We start from the raw sequence: 22,067 nt of genomic DNA, 5'->3' as shown, positions 1-22,067 counted from the left end.
CGCTTACTTCCGCCTTTCCTTAATAATATTCACACTATAAAAAAAAGTCACTACTACAACTACTACTAACTACTACCATTACTACTACTTCTATTGGCATTGATTGCTTTTGCTGTTGATGCTGCTGGCGCTGCTTCTGTGGTTGTCTGTCAAGGTCAGCTACCAGATTTATAATGGTCATACATCGTTGAAGCGGGTCCATTTTCTCATACGACGGAGTCCTCGCCACGTTTTCTGTGTGAACTGTTGACGAGATGGTTGACTAACTTGCTAGGATTGATGAACACACGTCTGGTTTTTTTTGCGAATATTCTATTTATTTAGTGAGTAAAGCGTCTGCCCTAGCGATGCGTATTGGCGGCGTGGCGCGGGACACAATCATGCCCGCAGAACAGCTCAGCGCGTGGCGGCGAGAAATGAAATGTTGTCATGGTGAGGTGAGAAGCGTTGACCTTTGCACTCAATAGTGAGGTAAAGCACGCAGAAAATCCTGTGTGTGTGTGTGTGTGTGTGTGTGTGTGTTAGTTGAAGGACCAGAAGTGCAGGGTGACGGAGCCGGTGCGGCCCTCCGTGTAGGCCACCCTGGCCGTGAGGCGCACCTCGTCCTCCGTGGCCATGGCCTCGCCCAGCTCCCCGCGCGGCCAGTGACCCTCCATGCTGACGGTGATGCTGTGGGCGGCGCTGGGCCTGAGCTGCACGGGGCCAGGGAAGCGAGCCTCTGACCCCTCGGCGGCCACGGCGGCCAGCTCGTTGCCCTCGCTGTCCTTGACGCTGACGCAGGCCAGACCGCTGGTGGGGTGGATAGCGCGGCACTCGATGCGTGCCAGCTGCAGGGGCGTGGCGGTGCGCAGGTCGGCGATGAGGACCTGCTCGTTTTGGGCGTGCACGAAGATGCTGCCGCGCGCCTGCTTCCGGGAGCGCGGCGCTGAGGGGCGCGGCGCTAGGGTGAGGCAGCGCAGCAGCGTCTCGTCATAACACAGCCGTTTGTCCCGCTCGGGGCAGCAGAGGGCCGGCAGCGCCATGCCCTCCAGCCGCTTGATGTTCATAAGCAGCGCCGTCATCTCGGAGAGGCTGAGCACGCCCGCCGGCATCACGTGCTCCACGAACTCGTCGGTGCTCAGCGTCAGGAAGCGAATCTGCGGCAGGAACTCCTCAATCTCCTCCCGCAGCTGCTTACGTGTGCCCTGGGCGCGGCCCCTGCGGGAGGAGAGGAAGGGCGGTGAGGCTACTGAGGGAGAGATGTTAGAAGAGGGGCGTAAAGTGAATGTATCTATACGACTAAATGAGGGTACTACTAATGGGCTAAGTGGGAAAGAGAAGTAAGTCATGGATTCTGAGCAAAGGAAGAGATAAGCGGCTGATGCTGGCAGATTTAGAGAGAAGAGAATGATGAAGGAACATCTGAGGAAGGAAGGAAGGAAGGGACAGATAACAGTTTGTAGTGTTGCAGAAAGGAAGAGCGGAAAGTTGGAGAGGGAGGGCAGGTGTAGTAGCGAAGGGGGAGAGAGGGGAAGGAGGTTGGGAGAGGCATAGGAAGGGACGGCTGGTGGAGAGGAGGGAGAGAGAGGGTGACCAGGCCAGGCAGCTCCAGGGATTTAGTTGTGACACAGTGTTCGTTGTTTTTTTGTCCGCGTGAATGGAAGCGGGGGAACGGGATTAAAGCGAGAGGGTAAAAGGAGGACGCGTATTGCTGTTCCATAGGGGAGACTAAAAATAAAAATAAAAAAAGAGAAAAAAAGGGAAATATTGAAAGACGAATACAGAAAAAGCGTGAGCGATCAATTTCGACTTCTGATTTTTTTTCTGTTCATTTTTTTTTTAGTCGCGGTCTGAATCCTTTTTTGTGTTGCAGTGTGTGTGTGTGTGTGTGTGTGTGTGTGTGTGTGTGTGTGTTGATTTGTCTTGCTTTGTGGCGTGTGTTGCTGATGTGAGTTTCATTGTTTATTGTTTTTATTTTTATTTTGTGGGGTCTTGTGTTGTCAGTGTGTGTGTGTGTGTGTGTGTGTGTGTGTGTGTGTGTGTGTGTGTGTGTTGTTGTTATTGTTGTTGTTGTTATCTGTCTTGGTGGTGTTACGTGTTGCCCTGTGTTGCCGTTTGTGGTGCTGTGTTGTGCTCTGTTGTGTTAAGTTCCAATGTGTAATGTATGTGTTTCTACTTGTATTGTGGTGTGGTGAACTGGATTGGATTGCGTCATGTATTTCAGTCCTCTGTCTATTTTCTTTCAACTATCATTCATATGTTTTCCTCTTCTTCCCCTCCATCTCCTCTTCCTGATCATTTGCTTTATCCTCGCTTCCTTTCCTCGCTTTTTCAACTGTTTCCTTTGTCTCTCGTGTTGCCTTTTATCTCTCTCTCTCTCTCTCTCTCTCTCTCTCTCTCATTTCCCCTCACATGACACCTTCCTTCCTTTCAATTGCCTCTCTCCCTCTCGCTCTATTATCCTCCTACCTGGAAACACACACACACACACACACACACACACACACACACACACACACACACGGTCATTACCTGTCCGGGCCGCGTGGTGTCGGGTCCTGTCACGCGCCCTGACCTGACCATTACCTGCACGGAACACTCACGGCACACCTGCATTTCTCGTCTACCTGCCTTGCTTGTTTGTTTCAGGTTCGGCATTGTTTTGTTTTCTCATGTTTGGTTCTTGCTCTGTTTTTCTTGTTATTGTTTTCATGTTCTTCTTATTCCAGTTCTTGATTTTGTTCTTGTTCTTGGTTTGGTTTGGTTTGGTTCTAATTAACTTACTTATGCTTTTTGTCATTTCGGTAATTATTATTATTATTGTTATTATTATTATTATTATTATTATTATTAGTAGTAGTAGTAGTAGTAGTAGTAGTGTTATTATTATTATTATTATTATTATTATTATTATTATTATTATTATTATTATTATTATTATTATTATTATTATTATTATTATTATTATTATTATTATTATTATTATTATTATTATCGGGCCATACGTCGTAATCAAGGGTCACAGAACATGTTTTACTCATTTCAAGCTTTCGGTTTCTAGGAACGCTGCAGACTACTCCTTATCTTATCAATATTTAATCTTTGTCTCTTTCTGTATGTTCACCAACACGACGCGCAATATGCATGACATCATACATGTATAAATCTAATTTCTCGTACCCTCACCCTGCCCAGCAAAACAACAGGTTAGCTACATGTTCAATTACGTTTGCCTTCCCTTCCATCCCACGCAATTAATAGGTTGTGGGCTAAAAATATGATATAGCAGAAACAAAAACGTAGGAAAAACATCCACAGTTTAAACCGTAAAACGAGAAACGAAAACAAAAACACCGCCACGGCCACCAGCAACAAGGGATCGTGGAGTTTATATGGTAGAGAGGATTGGATCTTGTTTCGATAAGGATTACTCTAAGGGCCTGGAGAGCCTCGCCGGCGGGAAGGAGGAAGGGGAGCGTAGGAGTGCCAGCCTGTCTGTCTGTCTGTTTGTCCCTGGGATGTTGCCGGAGTCTGAAGAGCTTTGTTGGCGGAGAGGCAGAAAAGGGTCGTTATACTGTTGATGGGAAAATTGCTACTACTTCTACTACTACTACTACTACTACTACTACTACTACCACTACTACTATGTGAAAAAAATACAGTAAGGGAATAGAGAGAGGAGAGGGAAAGGGGTATAAGGGAAAAAATTAGGTAAGAGGAGATAAGAGGAGTAAGTTCATGGCTTGGGGATTTGAGGGGAGATGAGAGGAAAGGGTGGGGAAGGGAAATGATAAGAAGGAGAAGGGAGGCCAGAGGAAGGGGTTGGGGGGAGAGAGAAGTGATAGGAAGGGGAAGGGGAAAGAGAGGAAGAGTGGGAGAGTAATGTTAAGAAGGGGGAGAGAGAAGAAAAGAAATAAGGAAGGAAATTATAATAAAAGGAAGGGAGGGGGAGAGAAATGATAAGAAGGTGAAGAGGAGAGAGAGGGGAGATAAATGATAAGAAACGGAGAAGATAGGAAAGGGAGGGAAGGGAGGAGGAAGAGAAAAAACTACACCAACGCCTCACCATCGTAGAATCGCTTGCAGCAACACAACTTCGGAGGTGATGTGCAGGGGGTGATCGAGAAGGTGAGTGAGGGCACTGCGGGAGAGGCGGCCCAGCTGGGGGGAGGTGAGCACAGCGGTGGGGGAGTGGTTCACGATCTGAGGAGGAGGGAGATTAGAGGGAGGAGATATGATGGGAAGGGAAGGGTAAAGGTGTTTGTTTATGGGTGTGTGGGTTGAGAGGGGGAGGGATTCACTATCTGGGGAGGAGGGAGGTAGATTGGGGAGAAGGATCAGAAGGCAGAGGTAAGGTGGGGAGGGGAGAGATGTTTGTTGGTAAGTGTGTGTCTAGGAGGGAGGTTATCATTTGTGTGTATGGGGAGTGATGTGTAAGCTTCCTTTTATCATGGGGGGAGACATGGTGGGGAGGCTAAAGATTGTTGCTAATAGGTGTGTGGGGAGGTTATTTGTGTGAATGTGTGAGCTTCCTTTCATTATGGGAGGAAGACTTGGTGGGGAGGCTAAAGATGGTTGCTAGGAGGTGTGTGGGGAGGTTATTTGTGTGAATGGGGAGGGATGCGTAGATTCCTTCCATACTTCTTTCCTTCCTTCCTTTTTTTTTTTTTTTTTTACAGCTAAAGAAACAGCTCAAGGTCAACAAAAAGATGTTAAAAAAAAAGCCCTCTAATAGCTGCTCCTACAGAGACAAAAGTTATGAGCGTCAAAAACAAATCAATTTTCTGCCTCTCCGCCAACACAGCTCTTATTTGTATATTCTTCCTTACTTACTTCATTTCTTTCCTTTTCTCTCCTTTTATATTTTTTCTTCTTTCCCTTGTTTTGCCTTCCCTCAAGTGTTTTTAACCCGGTACCAGCGACGGGCCAAATTTGTGGCTTTACCGTGTAGCAGCGACGGGCCAAATTTGTGGCTTTACCGTGTAGCAGCGACGGGCCAAATTTGTGGCTTTACCGTGTAGCAGCGACGGGCCAAATTTGTGGCTTTACCGTGTAGCAGCGACGGGCCAAATTTGTGGCTTTACCGTGTAGCAGCGACGGGCCAAATTTGTGGCTTTACCGTGTAGCAGCGACGGGCCAAATTTTTGTCATGATAAAGACCCCCCAAAATAGATGATGCATAAACTGATCACAAATGCGTTGATATATATTTTGGAATGGTGTGTGTGAGTGATGATTTTTTTCTCATTGATTCGCTTAAAGGGGCCTTTAATTCTGAAACATGATCCCCGCAGCTACCGGGTTAATAAGCTATCTGCCTGACTAACTGATTACGTGATTGTCAGAACTCTTCTACTTATTTTCTGACCTACTGGCTGACTTTTTAACTCATCATGCTCATCATTACTTGCCTGCCAACCTTTCTACCTGTATACGAATATTTCCTACCTGTCCCCTCCCCGCACTCTCACCTGGGAACACCTCTGCAGCAGCCTCGTGTCCTCCAGCAGCATCGCCGTGTCGTAAATCTCGGGTAGGTTGGCGGCCGTCAGCGTCGCCTGCAGGTACTTGGGGGGCGGAGGGGAGATAAAGGCGGTTAGGTAGAGAAGTCGTAAAGGGATGGGGGCTCCAGGACACCGCTCCCCATAACCACTCAGGGGGGGCCGTGATGGGGGCTCTGAGTATGGTGCGTGGAAGGGGTGGAGTGGATATGAGGGGAAGGGGAGCGTGCGTTTTGAGTCGTGTTATAAATAAGAGGAAAGGGGCGTGATGGGTTAGGCAAGCAGAGGGCAAGAACGCATGTATCGTGACGGGTAGGGGAGGGGAAGGGGTGAGGGGTGACGTTGGTAGGGGCAGGGTAAGGGTCATGAAGGGAAGGGGGGGGGAAGTTAAAGGTAGAAGAAGGAGGTTAGGGGTGACGAGGGCTTGGGAACGGTAAGGAGCATGAAAGGAAAGGGGAAAAAGTGAAGGGGGTTGTTAGTGATGGGTAGGAGGGGAAGGGTGCCGTTGTGGGGGGAAGGAGGCGATGAAGGGGGAAGGGAAGGGGAGTGTGTGTGTGTGTGTGTGTGTGTGTGTGTGTGTGTGTGTGTGTGTGTGTGTGTGTGTTATTGTCCTCTGTTCTAATGTTCCCTGAAAGTCATTATTTCCTGCCGTGACTTTGTGTTGGTTGTTCCCTTTCAAGTCTGTCTTTATGAGTTGTTCAGGGCCCGTGAAAGGAGGAGAAGGAGGAGGAGGAAGAGGAATAAGAAGATGGGAGGAGTAATGTAAGGGAAAATGATGGGAAGGAAGGGTTACAGAAGGAAGTTAAAGTGAAGAGAAGAGTAAAAGAGGAATAGAGGAAAAAGAAGAGATGGGAAAGAATAACAATAAAGAGGAGTACCATGAATAAGAGGAATAAGAGGAGGAAGGAAAATTAGGTAAGGGAAGAGGAGAAAAAAAAAGAGTGTGAGAAAAGATAAATAAGAGAAGAGGAAGAGAAGGAGAAAAGAGGGAAAGTATGAAGAAAAACAGGTAACAGAGGAAGAAGCGAGAGAAGAGAGAAAAAGTAAGGGAAGAAGATAAGGAGCGGGAGTACAAGAGAGAAAGAGGGAGAGGAAGAGAAAAATACAAGAAATAACATGTGTAAAGAGGAAAGTGAGAGGATAGTATAAGGTGAAAGGAGAGAAAGTGAGGGGGAGGAGAGAGGGGAAGAGAGGGGAGAGGACAGGTGTGTTACGTGTGTTGTTGGTTCTAATTAGCAAAACCCTTCAGAGCGGATTGTTCTTAGGGTGGAGGGGAGCAACCTTTTTCTCAGCGCGTCCCCTCATTAAATCTATCGCGGCGTGAAATTGGTCCCCGTCCGTGCGTGCGTGTGTGTGTGTGTGTGTGAGAGAGTGAGTGAGAGAGTGAGAGAGAGAGAGAGAGAGAGAGAGAGAGAGAGAGAGAGAGAGAGAGAGAGAGAGAGAGAGAGAGAGAGAGAGAGAGAGAGAGAGAGAGAGAGAGAGAGAGAGAGAGAGAGAGAGAGAGAGAGAGAGAGAGAGAGAGAGAGAGAGAGAGAGAGAGAGAGAGAGAGAGAGAGAGAGAGAGAGAGAGAGAGAGAGAGAGAGAGAGAGAGGGGTGGCTATAGAAAGTGGTTTAAAGAGCAAGATAGAAGAAAAGCAGAAATAACGAGACAATATAAAAAAAAAATAAGTGAATGAAAAATTGGAAAAAAAGAGGAAAACAAAATATAGAAGGAAGAAACACACACACACACACACACACACACACACACACACACACACACACACACACACACACACACACACACACACACACTTGACACCTTCCCCTCCACACTCTCCCCTTCCCCCCTCCCCCTTCCCCCTTCCCCCCACCCACCTCGGAGCACAGGGCCATGAGGGGCTCCACCTGGTACTTGCTGGCCACCTGGTACACCTTGACGGTCATGGCCACGTCGGGGAGCCTGGTGGTGCCGCGGTACATATACTCCAGGAGCCACGTCAGCGCCTCCGGGGGGTCCTCCTGCAATGCCACCTCGGGCCCCTCCGCTAGTGGCCCGTACAGCATGGCCTCGAACACCGGCGAACTCATGGCCAGGACGAGACGGTGGGCCTGGGGGGGCATGGGTTATAGGTGAGTGTGAGATGTGGGGGGGGAGGGGACTATATAGGAAGATGACGGGATGGATTAGAGGCCAAGATAGATAGATAGATAGAGAGAGAGAGAGGGAAAGATAACAAAGAAGAAAAAAATGAAGAAATCCTTAGAAAAATTAGAGACCAAAATAGATAGATAGATAGAGAGAGGGAAAGATAACAAAGAAAAAATGAAGAAATCCTTAGAAAAATTAGAGACCAAGATAGATAGATAGATAAATAGAGAGAGAGAGAGAGAGAGAGAGAGAGAGAGAGAGAGAGAGAGAGAGAGAGAGAGAGAGAGAGAGAGAGAGAGAGAGAGAGAGAGAGAGAGAGAGAGAGAGAGAGAGAGAGAGAGAGAGAGAGAGAGAGAGAGAGAGAGAGAGAGAGAGAGAGAGAGAGAGAGAGAGAGAGAGAGAGAGAGAGAGATAACAAAGAAGAAAAAAATGAAGAAATCCTTAGAAAAATAAAGAAGGAAAGATGAAACATATGCTAAAAGGAGAAAAAGGAAAACGAAAGACGGACAAACGGAGAAGAAGTGAAGGGAGAAAAAGATGAAGGACCCAGAAGCGAAGGGATGGGAAGGGAACGGAAGGGAAGGGAAGGGAAGGGGAGAGAAAACAAGGCCGGAGGAGATATTTGAAGGGCACTGGTCTGGAAAATGGTGGAGGGGAGTAAGGGGGAGCTCAGGTGGGGAGTAGAGGGGAGAAAGAAAGGGATATGAGGGGAAGACTGAGGTAAGAGGAGGGGATTGGAGGGGAGAGGAGAGGAAGGGATGGGGGGAGAGAAACAAAAGGAAGAAGAAGGGAAGAGGAAGGAAACAGTGGGGGAGAGAGAAATGATGGAATGAGATGGGAAAAAAAGAGGAATGGTTCGGGGAGAGAAATGGTAGGAAGGGGAGAGTAGAGGAAGGGAACAGGAAGAGAAATGAAGGGAAGGGAAGGGAAAGGAGGAGAGAGGAGAGGAAAAATGGTAGGAAGGGAAGAGAAGGGAAGGGGAAAGTAGAAAGAAGCATATAGATAGAAAGGGGAGAAAGGGGAAGGGGGTAGGGGAATTGAGGGGGATGAGGGAACAGGAGGGGAGGCCGGTCAACTTAAGGGAAAGGGGACGAAAGATAGATAGATAAATAAATCGAAATAGGGAGATAGAGAGAGAAATGAAGAATAGGAGAAATAGGTAAAGTGGATGAACAGTAATAAGAGAGAAGAGGGGAAAGAGAGGGAGGAAAAGCAGGGATAAAGGGAGAGGAAATAGAGATAGAAAGTGGACTGACAGATATGAGAGGAAAAAGAGAGAGGAAAAACAGAGGAAAGGGGAGAGGAAAGGGAGATGGAAAGGAGACAGACAGAGATGAGAGGAAAAAGAGGAAGGAGAAAGGAAGGAAAAACAGAGGTAAGGGGAGAGGAAAGGGAAATAGAAAGTGGACAGACAGAGACGAGAAAGAAAGAGGTAAAAAAAAAGAGGGAAACGGGTTGAGGGGAGAGGAGAGGGAGATAGAAAAAAAACAGTGAGGAAGGGGAGAGGGGAGAGAGGAGAGTTGAGGGAGATAGCAAGGGAGGTGAGAGGGGAGGATGGGGGAGAGAGAGGAGAGGTGAGGAGGATAGAAAGGAGGAAGTGAGGGGAAAAGGGGGAAGAGGGGGAGGGCTATGCATGATGGGGTAAGGCAATAAAAAACGAGAAGTCAGCGTGTGGGCAAGAGCTGGTCTGAGCCGCCATGATACCTCTAACGCCTGCACGGGTCACAAAAAAAAAAAAAAAAAACAAAAAAACCGTGTAAAAAGTGTTCTGCAGCGAAGCCTCCGTTGTGACCGTTTGGGAAGGGAGACTGAAAAAGAAGAGAGTCAGGTTAGGTTTTTGCAGTGTTACTTAAATTAAGGGAATATATTGATTAGTTCTGCAGCAAGGCCTCCGTTGTGATCGTTTGGGAAGGGAGACTGAAAAAGAAGGGAGAGTCAGGTTAGGTTTTTGCAGTGTTACCTAAATTAAGGGAAGGTATTGATTAGTTTTGTGAAGGGAAGGGTAGATGAGGTTTCGTTAGGTTTGTGAAGGGGTACTTTATAATTTAGGGGAAGGTAAGGTTAGGTTAGGTTAGACATGTGAAGGGGGACTTAAGGAAAATGAAGGTTAGGTTAGATTAGGTATGTGTATAGGGAAGAGTGGGTTAGGTTAAAGGGAGACGAAATGAAAGTAAAATAAAAGAGAAAATATGTATAAAAAAGAATAAAAGGCAGAAAATGGAGGGAGCAACTTGTGAACTAAGAATAACGTTTTGGGAGAAAAGATAAAAAAAGAGAAAGAAAAGTATGATAATTTAGGTGGGTTTAAAGATTACTAAAGGAAGGGTAGATTTGATTCAAAAGAAAAAAAAGAAGGAAAAGAAGAAAACTAGATTAGGTTATGTAAGGCTTAAAAGCTACTAAAGGAAAGCAAGATTTTTCTTCTTTTACAACAAAGGAGACAGCTCAAGGGCACAAAAAAAGGAAACAATAATAAAAAAAAGCCCGCTACTCGCTGCTCCTAAAAAAATAATCAAAAGAGGTGGCCGAAAGAGAGGTCAATTTCGGGAGGAGGTTAAGACGTACCTTGATAGGCGTATTTAGGCCAGGCAGGATAATGGTGAGGTCAGACAGCCTGGCAGAGTGGTGAAGGGCTGAGACGCGCTGGCCGGGGTTGGCAAGGCTGCTCTGCCACGACGCCTTACGAACCTGCTGACTATCCCCTGCCGCTCCTCCTGCCCCTGCCGCTGACATGCTTGCTGCCCTGACCTGCTGAAGAGTGGAGGAAGGAAGAGCAGGGGATGAGAAAGTAGTATTGTGACTTTGAAGGAGGAAATGGATGAGGAGGAAATGAAAAAGATAAAGATGAAAGATAGAAGGAAATGAGGAGAGGAAAAAATGGAAGGAAGGAAAGTATGAAAGATATATACGTGAGAAATTAGTAACGTGACTTTGAAGAAGGAAATGGAAGAGGAGGAAATGAAAAAGATCAAAAAAGTTGAAATATTGAAGAAAACGAGGAGAGGAAAAAAATGGAAGGAAGGAAAGAAAGTATGAAAGATATATAAGAAGAAAGAAGACAATATGAATGTAGGAGGGAGAGGTATGAGAAGAAATAAACTCATGACAAGAAATAATGTTGTGAAAGAAGAAGAGGAAGAAAGGAGAGAAAGGTGAGGTGAAAAGGCAGGTAGAAATTTGAATGTAGAAGCAAGTAGCAAACTGGAAACACAGAACGGAGAAGAAAAGAATGGAGAATGGAAAAGAAAAAGAAAATAGAACAGGAAGAAGGAATAAGAGAAAGAAGAGAAGAATAGATAGAACATATGTGGAGGCGAGAAGCAAATTGGAAACACAGATCGGAGAAGAAAAGAATGGAGAATGGAAAAGAAAAAGAAAAAATAGAAGAAAAGAAAGAAGGAATAAGAGAAAGAAAAGAAGAATAGATAGACCATATGTGGAGGCGAGTAGCAGGAGACAAAAGAGGGTAAAAATAGGTACAACTTGTGTGTGTAAGCGAGCAGCCAACAGGAAGCACAGCAGGAACGGAACAGCGGCAGGAAACGGAGCGAGGACCAGCCGGGCTCTAACAAGGTTGTCGGGCGCAGCACTCCGGCTATTCCCTGACTGTGTGGCGTTTGGGGGAGGCGTTGCAGCGAGGAGTAGGATGAGGAGCAGGAGGAGGAGGAGGAGCTGGGTTGGAATAAGTGGATACAGAAAAAAGATAAGAGAAAGAGGGGAAAGATAAGGAAAGGATGATGAGGAGGAGAAGGGTTTAGGAATTGGATTAAGTGGACAGGGGAGAAAAATAAGAGAAAAAAGGAAAGGAAAAGGATAGGAGGAGGAGGAAGAAGAGGGAGTTTGGAGGAAGTGGAAACCAGAATAATAGGAAGGGAAGAAAAGGAAAGGAAAAGGGAGAAGGGAAGTTGGTGTAAGTGGAAACAGATGAATAAGAGGAAAAAATGGTAAAAATGAGGAGGAGGAGGAAGGAGGTTGGAGAAGTGGACACATAAGAAGAAGAAGAAGAAGTGAAAGAAAAGGCAGGAGGAGAGAGTTTACGTATTAGCAAGTGTACACAGAAGAATAAGAGAAAGAAGGGGAAGAAAAGGAGAGGTGGATGAGAAGAGAGGTTGAAGTAAGTTAAACAGAGAAATTACAGGAAAAAGGGAAAGGAAAGGAAAGGAGGATGAAGGTTGATGAAGAATAAAAGAAAAGAAGTTACCCTTTTCTCTCCTTCCCCACACCCAAAGCCTACCCATGGCAAGGCTTCTAAGTATAAGGACCCTTTTTACTTCCTTTGAACTGCTTCCCTTACTTAAAAAAAAAAAATGAAACAGCAGGAAGGAAAAAATAGCAGTTCAGCCTATAAGGAGAGCTGGCGTGGGAACATTGTAGTGAAGGAAGGAAGGAAGGAAGGAAGGGAGGATTTCTGCTTAACATAAAAGAAAAACACTGGATGATTACTTTAAGATATTTGACCGAAAGATTATGAAAATGTTCCTTGTTATTTTGATGGGAAAAGTTTTGCACGGAGTTGATGATGATGATGGTGATGATGATGATGATGATAGTGATAGTAATAATAATAATAATAATAATAATAATAATAATAATAATAATAATAATAATAATAATAATAATAATAATAATAATAATAATAATATACGAATGCTAAAAGGTTTGTGTTTCTTTTCTGTTTTTTTCTGTTTTTTTTTTTTTTTTTAGTCTTTGGAGAGAGAGAGAGAGAGAGAGAGAGAGAGAGAGAGAGAGAGAGAGAGAGAGAGAGAGAGAGAGAGAGAGAGAGAGAGAGAGAGAGAGAGAGAGAGAGAGAGAGAGAGAGAAAAAAAAACTCGATAAAGATAATCCTACCTTGATAACACGTTCGGTTCTTTTTATTTTTTATTTCCGTTGTTTTCCTTCTTTATCTCATTTCCTTCGTTTATTTTGACTCACTCCCCTTTCCTCCTTTTTTTTTTTCCTTTGATTCTTTCGCCTCTTTTCTGTTTTCTTCTCTCTTACTTCTTCTCTCTTTCTTCTTTTATTTTTTTCTTACTTTCTTACTTTTCTTACTTTTCTTATTTTTCTTATTTCTTATTTTCCTTATTTCTTATTTCTTTTTACTTATTTCTTTTTCTCTTTTTTTCTTATTTTTTATTTTTATTTTCTTATTTCTTATTTTTCTACTTTTCCTTACTTTCTTACTTTTCTTATTTTTTCCATTGATACGTTCGCCTCTTTTCTCTTTTCTTCTCTCTTACTGCTTCTCTCTTTCTTCTTTTATTTTTTTCTTACTTTCTTTCTTTCCTCTTTCATTCCGACCGCTTGTATCTATTCCTTCCTCTTATTTCTTATTTTTTCTTATGATTTCTTTCACTTTTTGTCTCCTTTCCTGCATTTTTTCTTCGTTTCTCTCACCCTTTCCTCTTTTTTTCCTCTTTACTTTTCTTCCTCTCGTCTCTTCTCTCTTTCTTATTGTTTTATTTCTTATCTCCTTTTCCTTCGTTTTTTCTTTATTTCTCTCCCATTTCTATTGTTTTCATTTCTACTTTCCTCTCACTCATCCCTTTTCTCGTTTCTCTTTTTATATTTCCATTGTTTTTTCCTCCTTTTTTTCTTCCTACTCTTCTACTCGTCTCTTTTCTCTTTCTTCCTTTCTTACTCTCTCACTCACCCCCTTTTCTCTTTTTCTTCATTATTTCTTCGTTTCTCTCAACTATTTCCTTTTTCCTTCTTACTCTGCCCTTTCTTCCTCCCTAACTCTCTCACTTATCAAATTTTTTTTTTCTTTAGGTTATCATTGTTTCTCTCACCCCTTTCTCTTTCTTTCCTTCCTACTTTTCCCTAATTCATCACTTTTCTTGTTCTCTTTATTTCTTCCTTCCTTTCCTTCCTCCTGTTTGTCTCTTTCGTCAATGTATTTCTCTCGCCAGACACGGAAAGAATATATTTGAATAATTCCTGTGTGCTGATAACTCCTATGGTCTGTCGCTGTCTGTCTCTCTGTTGGTCACTGTCTTTCTGTCGCTGTGTCTGTCTGTTCCCCTGTCTGTCTGCTTTTGGGGTTGGCTTTGTTTCTTTATATTTGTTTTTTTCTTCCTTATTTTCCGTCTTCGTTTGGGATTATTTTCAATCACTCATTCATTTTTTTCTTTTGTTTTCTTATTTTGGTATAAGTTTTCCTTGCCCTGTCTTTCACCTCTCCACATTTTCTTTTTTCTCTCTCTTTTCTCCCTTTTCCTTCTTTTTCATACCCTCCAAATTCATTCATCCTCATCCTCTTTTCCTCTTTCCATCCCTTCTCCATCCATTTTCCTCCCTCATTCCCTCCTTTCCTCCTTCCTCCACTCCTTTCCTTTATCATTACTTTCCTCCTTTTTCCTCCTCCTCCTCTTCCTCTACATGTTTTTCTCTACTTAATTTCCACTCTTCCTTCTATCCTCCCTTTTCCGTTCCCTACTTTATTTTTCCTTCTTTTCTCATTCTTCTCTTTCCTTCCTTTCTCCTTTCATTCTCATGCTCTCCTTCTTTGCCTCTCTCCCTCCCTTCCCAGTCCTCTACCTCCTCTCCCCCTTCTTCCCTCTCTCCCCTTACTCTTCCTTTTCGCCATTTCTCATTCTTTCCTTTCTCCTTCCATTCTTCTCTCTCCTCCTCCTTCTTTCCTCCTGTTTTTCCTTCCTCGCTCCCTCTCCCCTCTTTTTATCATTTTTTCTCCTTTTTTTTTCTTCCATTTTGCTCCTTCTTCCTCCACCTGCATTTCCTTCCTTTCCTCCCTCCTCTCCTCTCCTTCCTTTTACCTTTCCTTCCCTCTTTTACTTCATTCCTTTCTTCCGTTATTTCCTTTTTGCTGTCTCTCCTTCTCTCCTCTTCCTCATTCCCTCGCTCCCCCCTCCTCCTCTCCTCCTTCCCCTCCCACTCCCCCTTCCTTCCAGTAAATCCTTCCTGCGTGACCAAGACATCAAAGTGTTGCGTTATTGTGTTGCTTTGTGTTATGAGCGGCGCAACACTACACGGAGGGGGGGGGGGTAGGGAGGGAGGGAGGGAGGGAGGGAAAGAAGGGAGGGAAGGAGAGAAATGGAATAGTGTTGGTGGAGCGATTTGGTCTGGTTGAGAGAGAGAGAGAGAGAGAGAGAGAGAGAGAGAGAGAGAGAGAGAGAGAGAGAGAGAGAGAGAGAGAGAGAGAGAGAGAGAGAGAGAATTGGAGAATGGAGGTTGTGAGAAAGAAACGAAAGGGGAGAGTAAGAAAGAGAGAGAGAGGGGAGAAGGGGAGATAGGTGAGGAAGAGGAGGAGGAGGAGGAGGAGGAGGAGAAGGAGGAAAAGAAGAAGGAAGAAGGGAAGGAGTATTTTTCCTTGTTTGCTTCCTCGACAAATAAATAAAAGAAGGAAACAAGATAAAAGGAGATAAACGAAGATAAAATAAAAAAAGCAATGAAAATAAAAGACAAAAAAAAAACAAGAGACAATAAGATAAAAAAAAATCAAGAAATATCGAAAGAAAAAAAGGAGGAAAAGTAAAGAAGAAAAGTGAAAGAAAAGATGAAGGAGTGAAAAAACGCAAGAAAGTAGGAAAAGAAGGAAAACTTTATCTGATTGAAGCTTTCCGTGCGCCAGGCGAGAAGGAGGGGGGGGGGGGGGAAGGAGAGGAGGAGAGTGACAGAGGAAGGAGGGAGAGGTAGGAGGGAAGGGTAGAGGGGAGGCAAGGTGAGGGCTGGTAAGGAGGTGGGATAATGGGAGGGGGGATGCAGGGAGTAGAAGGGGAGAAGGAGAGGGGCGTGGGAGGGAAGGAGGGAAGGGAAGAAAGGAGTGAGTGAGAGGGGTGGAGGGAAGGAAAGAGCGTGGGAGGGAAGGAGAGTGTGGAGGGGAGAGAAGGTGAGGGGGAGAAGAAGGAGTGGGAAGAGGGAGGAAGGGGGAGGGAAGGAGAGTAGGGGAAGGGAGAGGGAGAAGGAAATAGATGGAGGAGGGGGAGTAGGAGGGAAGGAGAGAGGGAGGGAGGGAGGGCGAGAGTGTGGGAGGGAGGAAAAAGAGAAAGAAAAGCAGAAAGAGAGTGTGGGAGGGGAGAGAAGGGGAGGGAGAGAAGGAGGAGTGGAGAGGAGGGGGGAGCGAAGGAGGGATCAGGAGAGAAGGTGGGAGTGGAAGGAGAAGAGGGGAAGGGAGACGGAGAAGGAGGGAGAAGAGGAGGAAGGAGAGGGAGGAGGAAGGAGAGGGAGGAGGAAGAAGAGGAGGGAATGAGAGAGAGAGGGAGGGAGGAAAAAGAGGAAAAAAAGCAGAATAAAAGAGAAAGCCTTTGACAAGTTAGGCAGAATAAAAGATACTAAAAAAACAAAGATGGAAAGAGAGAGAAAAAAAAAGAATGGAGAGAAAGAAAAGTGTTGGAGGGAGAAACGAAGGGAGGGAGGAGAGGAGGAGAGGAAACAGAAGAGGAAAGAATGAGAGGAAGAGAGGGAGAGAGAAAATCAAAAGGAGGAAAAGAAAAGGAGAAGAGGAATGGATAAGAGGAAGAGGGGGAAAGAGGAAGAAAGGGAAATAAAATAAAAAGGAGGAAAGGGAACAGAAGGAAAAGGAATGGATGAGAGGAAGAGGGAAGGAAAGAGGAAGAGAGGGAGAGAAAATAAAAAGGAGGAAAGGAAACAGAAGGAAAAGGAATGGATGACAGGAAGAGGGAAGGAAAGAGGAAGAGAGGGAGAGAAAATAAAAAGGAGGAAAGGAAACAGAAGGAAAAGGAATGGATGACAGGAAGAGGGAAGGAAAGAGGAAGAGAGGGAGAGAAAATAAAAAGGAGGAAAAGGAACAGAAGGAAGAGGAATGGATGAGAGGAAGAGTGAGGAAAGAGGAAGAAAAGAGGGAGGAAAGAGGAAAAAGGGGAGAGATAAAATACAAAAAGGAAGAGAAGAAAATAACATAGAGAGAGAGAGAGAGAGAGAGAGAGAGAGAGAGAGAGAGAGAGAGAGAGAGAGAGAGAGAGAGAGAGAGAGAGAGAGAGAGAGAGAGAGAGAGAGAGAGAGAGAGAGAGAGAGAGAGAGAGAGAGAGAGAGAGAGGAAAAGATCAAGCTAGATATGACACAAACTTCGCAAACTCAGAAAAAATAAGAAAAAAAGAAAAAAAGCGACCAAAAAAATCTTCAGCTTCCCAGACTTTGTAAAGGAAAAAAAGGGAAAAAAGAAAAGAAAAAAGAAAGACAGGAACAGAGAAACACTGTATTACTTCCTTCATGCATTAACGAACACAAACATTGACTCTCTCTCTCTCTCTCTTTATTTAGCCTTCATCTTCCTTTATCCCTTTCTATCTCTCTCCTTTCTCCTCTCATCTCTGTTTTTTCTCCTCTCATCTCCCTCTTACCTCCTTTCTCTCTCTCTTTTCCTCTCTTTTCCTTCTCTCCCTCTTCCTCCTTATCTTCCAGGCATTCGTCTCTCCCTTGTCTTTCTATCTCCTCATTCTTCTTCCTTTTCCTTCTCCCCTCCTTAATCCATCTCTTCTTCGTTCCCTCCACCTCTACTCCCTCCCCCTTCTCCCCCCTTTTGTCCATTCACCCCCTTCTACTTCCCCTTCTGTCACCTCCCCTTTCGTCCATCCCTTCCCTTCGTTCCCTTCTATCTCAAATTTCCCCTCTTCTCGTTCTCCCTCTCCTCCCCTCGTGCCTCCATCTTTCCTCCCCTTCTCCCCACTTTCATCCCTCCCTCCCTCCTTCTCCCTCTCCTCTCCGCTTCCCCCTTCTCCCCTCTCTCTCCCCTCCCTCCCTTCGCGGCGTCCATCCTGGGTTCGATAGGGAGAGTCTGCGAGGCGTTGTTCATCCTGGGAGCCACAAACCCATGGCGCCTTCCGTCCCAGTCAATATTTTACAGGAGGAGGAGGAGGAGAAGGAAGAGGAGGAGGAGGAGGAGAGTTTATTTAGGTCATCGTATTAATAATGTATTCTAGTGCTTGTTCTCTTTTTCTATATGTATGTATGTTTGTTTGTTTGTTTGTTTGTGTGTGTGCGTGTGTGTGTGTGTGTGTGTGTGTGTGTGTGTGTGTTTCCTTACCTGTCTGTGTCTGTCTCCCCCTTTCTCTGTCATCCCCTCCCCCCCCTTCTCTCTCTCTCTCTCGTTAAAACGCGTATGACCTGCAACAAAAAATTTCATTAGTCACGACTGTTTTGATCGATACAGAGAGAGAGAGAGAGAGAGAGAGAGAGAGAGAGAGAGAGAGAGAGAGAGAGAGAGAGAGAGAGAGAGAGAGAGAGAGAGAGAGAGAGAGAGAGAGAGAGAGAGAGAGAGAGAGAGAGAGAGAGAGAGAGAGAAATATGTGAAAAGAGGAACATAGCCACATACCATACAAAAATAGACACAGAGAGAAAGAGATAAGTAGAAAAAAGAGAGAAAAAACGAGGTCCAAAGTAGGAGAAAAGAAGAGAAACTAATGAGCAAAAGAAATAGGAAAGAGAGTTAGAAAGAAAGAGAAAACAGGATAAAGAAGGAATGGACAAAAGAAACTGAATAAAAGAAGTATGAAGGAGGAAAGAGAGATAGAAAGAAATAGAAAACATAATAAAGAAGGAATGGAGAAAAGAAACTGAATACGAGAGACAGAAGTATGGAGGAGGAAAGAGAGGTAGAGAGAGAAACGAGAAAGAAGGAGCATTGCACAGCTATATACCTCGCAAAAAAAGTTAATCTTCCTTCAACAAGTCAACTCTCGCCAACTCTTCAAAATTTCTTCTTCTTGCTCCTCTCTCTAATCTTCTTACTCTCTTAATCTGTCTCCTCTTTCCTCTTTTTCGTCTCTTATTTGCGAGGAAATGTTCATCCACTCACACTCACACACGCGCGCTAAAGCTTAAAATTAGTCTTGTACGTTTTTTTATAATCTTCTTGCATTCTTAATTTTGTTTTTCTTATTTAACTTTTTGTACTTTGGTCTTTCAGTCCTCTTACTTTTCTTTATTTTTACTTTGATCCTCCAGTCTCCTTACCTCCTTGATTTTCTTTTTCGTATTCCTTTTTCTTATTTAACTTTTTGTACTTTGCTCTCAGTTTTCTTAATTTTTTTTCTTTGTAGTTTGCGCCTCCAGTCTCCTTACCTCCTTGATTTTCTTTTTCGTATTCCTTTTTTTTATTTTTTTACCTGGGAAGTTTTTGTTTACTCTCGTCACCTGCTGTTTGTATCCCGCACCTCCACCACCACCACCACCACCAACAACAACAACAACAGCAACAACAACACCATCTACGCCTACACAGCTTTACAATTTTCTTACGCTTCTTAAAATTAACCTTCTCATTCTTACCTCTTCGTAGCTTTCTTCTCTCTTTTGCTTTTCTTTTCCTGTTTTCTTCTTCTTTTTCTTCTTCTTCTTCTTCTTCTTCACCACCAAAGTCTGAATTTTCAAACGACTTCCTTCTTTATCTTCCTCTGTACCAGAAAGTCTTCCCTCCCTCTCCTCTCATCAAACTACTCTGCCGGCCACACCTACCACCATCACCACCACCACCACCACCACCACCACTACCACAACCACCACCTTCACCACCACCAAACGTCCTCACTCGTTACTTTTCCGCATCTAAAGAGTTTTGATTCGAGTATCGGGCTTTTTTTTTTTGTTTCCTATTTTTAAGGGCCTGCTGTCTCCTTTGCTGTAAAAAAAAAAAAAAAAACAACTCACATCACCTCTTCTCACCACACCTCACCACCTTCAACACCTTCACCACCCCGCCCATTTCTTCTTAATCAACACCACGGGCAGGTAACACAAGCCACTCTCACTTTCACTCCCACACACCTGCCCGAAAGCGTGATTACAGGTGTTTAGTCTATCCACACCTGGTCCGTTGAGAGAGTGAAGATTTTACGCTTGAAAGGGAGAGTAAAGACACCTCCCACTTTCGTCTGTTCCTGTTGATCTAGTTGTGAGTGAGGGAGTGAGAGAGAGAGAGTGAGAGAGAGAAGGTGAGTCATTCGTGAGTCACCTGCGTACTGGCGCCCATACCTGAGTGGGAGGGAGAGGGGAGAGAGGAAGGGAGAAAGAGGGAAAGGGAGAGGGGGAGAGAAAAGGATGGAAAGCGTTGTTCGTCCTGGATTTTGCATGTTTGGTCGATCCTCCCCTCTCCCTCTCCTCCTTACTCCCTCCATTCTCCCTCCTCTTCCTCTTCCTCTTCTTCCTCCTCTTCCTCCTCTTCCCCATTCCTGCTGGCCCTCCTTCCTTCCCTGCTTCCGTGTCTATTTCGTTTTCTTTTCTCTTTTTCTTCTTCTTCTTCTTCTTCTTCTTCTTCGTCCTCCTGAGTCTCGCTTGTTGCACCATTTCATGCGTTGAGTCATTCTCTCTCTCTCTCATAAAGATATTTTTAATGCTTTCCGTTTTCTTTCTTGTTTTGTAATCGATTAGTGGCTCGTTTTCTTCTTGGCCACACACACACACACACACACACACACACACACACACACACACACACACAGAAATCACCTCTGTGTTTACTTAGAATACGAAGATATGCAACAGGTTGTGTGTGTGTGTGTGTGTGTGTGTGTGTGTGTGTGTGTGTGTGTGTGTGTGTGTGTATCCGTTATCGATGTGTTATTCTTTCGTACCCAAAACACACGCAGAGAGAGAGAGAGAGAGAGAGAGAGAGAGAGAGAGAGAGAGAGAGAGAGAGAGAGAGAGAGAGAGATGATTGCAGAACACCCAGAAATGGATCCCAGATGGCTTACTGCGTTCACTCTAGAATGAAGGGAAGGGGAGGGGAGGGGGAGAGGGAAGGGGAGGGGAAGGGGAAGGAGAGTGAGAGGAGTCGGGGGTAGGGGAGGGGAAGGGGGGGAGGAGAGTCGGGTGTAGGGGAGGGGCAGGATGGTGAGGGGAGGAGGAGGTAGGGAAGGAGAGGGAAGTTTGGTGAGGGGAGGCAAGGGAAGGGGAGGGATGGGGAGTGAGGGGAGGCGATCATGGCGTAATGGGATGAAGAGGGGAGGAGAGGACGAGGGGAGAGGGGAGTGACATGTGTTAATGGGGAATGTGAGGGGAGGAGAGGGGAGGAAGATGGTGGTATGCGGGTGATGAGGGGAAATGAAGGGGAAGATCGAGAATGGGAAGGGAATTTGAGGGTGTGAGAGGAAGTAGATGAAAACGATGGAATGTGTAAAGGGGAGGAAGCAAATGAAAGGATAAAAGGGAAATAAGAGAAAGTTGGAGAATGAAAGAGCGGATAAGAAAGAGAATAAAGGAGGAGCGAAAGGTTATGAATGGGAAATATATGGAAGATGGGAAATGAGAGAGAAGGGAAAGAGGTGAAGGAAAGGGGAATGAAAAGATATGAAAGGAAAATATGTAGAATGACAGAGAGGGGAAAGAGGAAATGGAAAGGGGAATGACAAGATATGAAAAGGGAAATATGGGGAATGACAGAGAGGGAAAAGAGGTGAAGGAAATGGGAATGAAAATATATGAAAGGAAAATATGTAGAATGACAGAGAGGGGAAAAAGGTGAAGGAAAGGGGAATAAAAAAAGGTATGCATGGGAAATAGGTGGAAAATATGGAATGGAAAAGAAGAGGGAAAAGAAGAGAGGAATGAGAGAGAGAGAGAGAGAGAGAGAGAGAGAGAGAGAGAGAGAGAGAGAGAGAGAGAGAGAGAGAGAGAGAGAGAGAGAGAGAGAGAGAGAGGGGAAAAAGGCGAAAGAAAGGGAAATGAAAGGGCAATATGTGGAAAAATAGAGGGGGGAAAATGACAGAGAAAGGGAAATTAAGGGAATGAAAAGGGTAATGTGTGGGAAAGGGGAGGGAAAAAATTAGAGAAAAGGGAATGAAAGGAAATGAAAGGGTAACGTGTGGAAAAGGGGTGAGGGGAAAATACGAGAGAGAGGGAAATTAAGGGAAATGAAAGGGGTGAGGGGAAAATACGAGAGAGAGGGAAATTAAGGGAAATGAAAGGGGTGAGGGGAAAATACGAGAGAGAGGGAAATTAAGGGAAATGAAAGGGTAATATGTGGAAAAGGGGTGAGGGGAAAGAGGACATGGAAAAGGGAATGAAAGGGAAAATATGGAAACAGTAGAAGGGGAAAAAGAGGGAAGTGACTGAAGGAGCAATGAGACGAAGATAAGCACTGAGGCAACGCGCAACTATACCGTACTTTACCTTTAGAGGAAGTCTGTCAAAACGGCAATACAAGAAAGAGGAAGATATGGACTAAAGGAAAGATAATTAGCATGGAACAAAATCAGAGGAAAAGAATAAAGACAGATAGAATAAAATACATCAAAGGAGGGGAAGAAAATAAGCAAAATACTGGAACACTGAGGGGAATAGAGTAAGAAGGGAACATGTGGAATGACGAGAAGGGAATGAGCACAATACAGGAGCGAGGGGAAAGAGTGAAGTGGATAGATGACGAAAGGGGAGGGGAGTGAGTGAAGACGACGGAGTAAAGGGAGGGAATGAAGAGAGGAAAATACAGAGGAAGGAATGAAGGGGGTGAGGTTGGAAGGTGATGGAATGAAAGGAGAGGATG

General features: G+C 44.7%; 1 protein-coding gene across 1 annotated transcript; it reads right to left on the bottom strand.

The window, feature by feature from the left end:
* Window positions 1–62: 62 nt before the first annotated feature.
* LOC126987861 (BTB/POZ domain-containing protein 6-B-like) lies at window positions 63–19,461 on the bottom strand. The gene is made up of 6 exons (XM_050845323.1): window positions 18,857–19,461; window positions 10,178–10,363; window positions 7,339–7,572; window positions 5,451–5,546; window positions 4,046–4,182; window positions 63–1,197 (listed from the first exon to the last, which is right to left on the bottom strand). The coding sequence occupies exons 2-6, from the start codon at window positions 10,343–10,345 to the stop codon at window positions 522–524; spliced, it is 1,311 nt and encodes a 436-aa protein (XP_050701280.1). The 5' UTR covers window positions 10,346–10,363; window positions 18,857–19,461; the 3' UTR covers window positions 63–521.
* Window positions 19,462–22,067: the final 2,606 nt, after the last annotated feature.

The sequence above is a fragment of the Eriocheir sinensis genome, chromosome 67, assembly GCF_024679095.1.
Source record: "Eriocheir sinensis breed Jianghai 21 chromosome 67, ASM2467909v1, whole genome shotgun sequence".
Lineage (NCBI taxonomy): Eukaryota > Metazoa > Arthropoda > Malacostraca > Decapoda > Varunidae > Eriocheir > Eriocheir sinensis.
Note: the sequence above shows the minus strand (reverse complement) of the source record. Positions and strands in the feature narration are given on the sequence as shown.

What these genes read in the sequence shown, in the direction of transcription:
- LOC126987861 (XM_050845323.1), bottom strand. Translation starts at nt 10,345, where the DNA reads ATGTCAGCGGCAGGGGCAGGAGGAGCGGCAGGGGATAGTCAGCAGGTT. An exon ending in TCATGGCCCTGTGCTCCGAG is followed by an intron (nt 5,547 to 7,338) that starts GTGGGTGGGGGG and finishes CCGCCCCCCAAG; the next exon opens with TACCTGCAGGCGACGCTGAC. An exon ending in TGCTGCAGAGGTGTTCCCAG is followed by an intron (nt 4,183 to 5,450) that starts GTGAGAGTGCGG and finishes CCTCCTCCTCAG; the next exon opens with ATCGTGAACCACTCCCCCAC.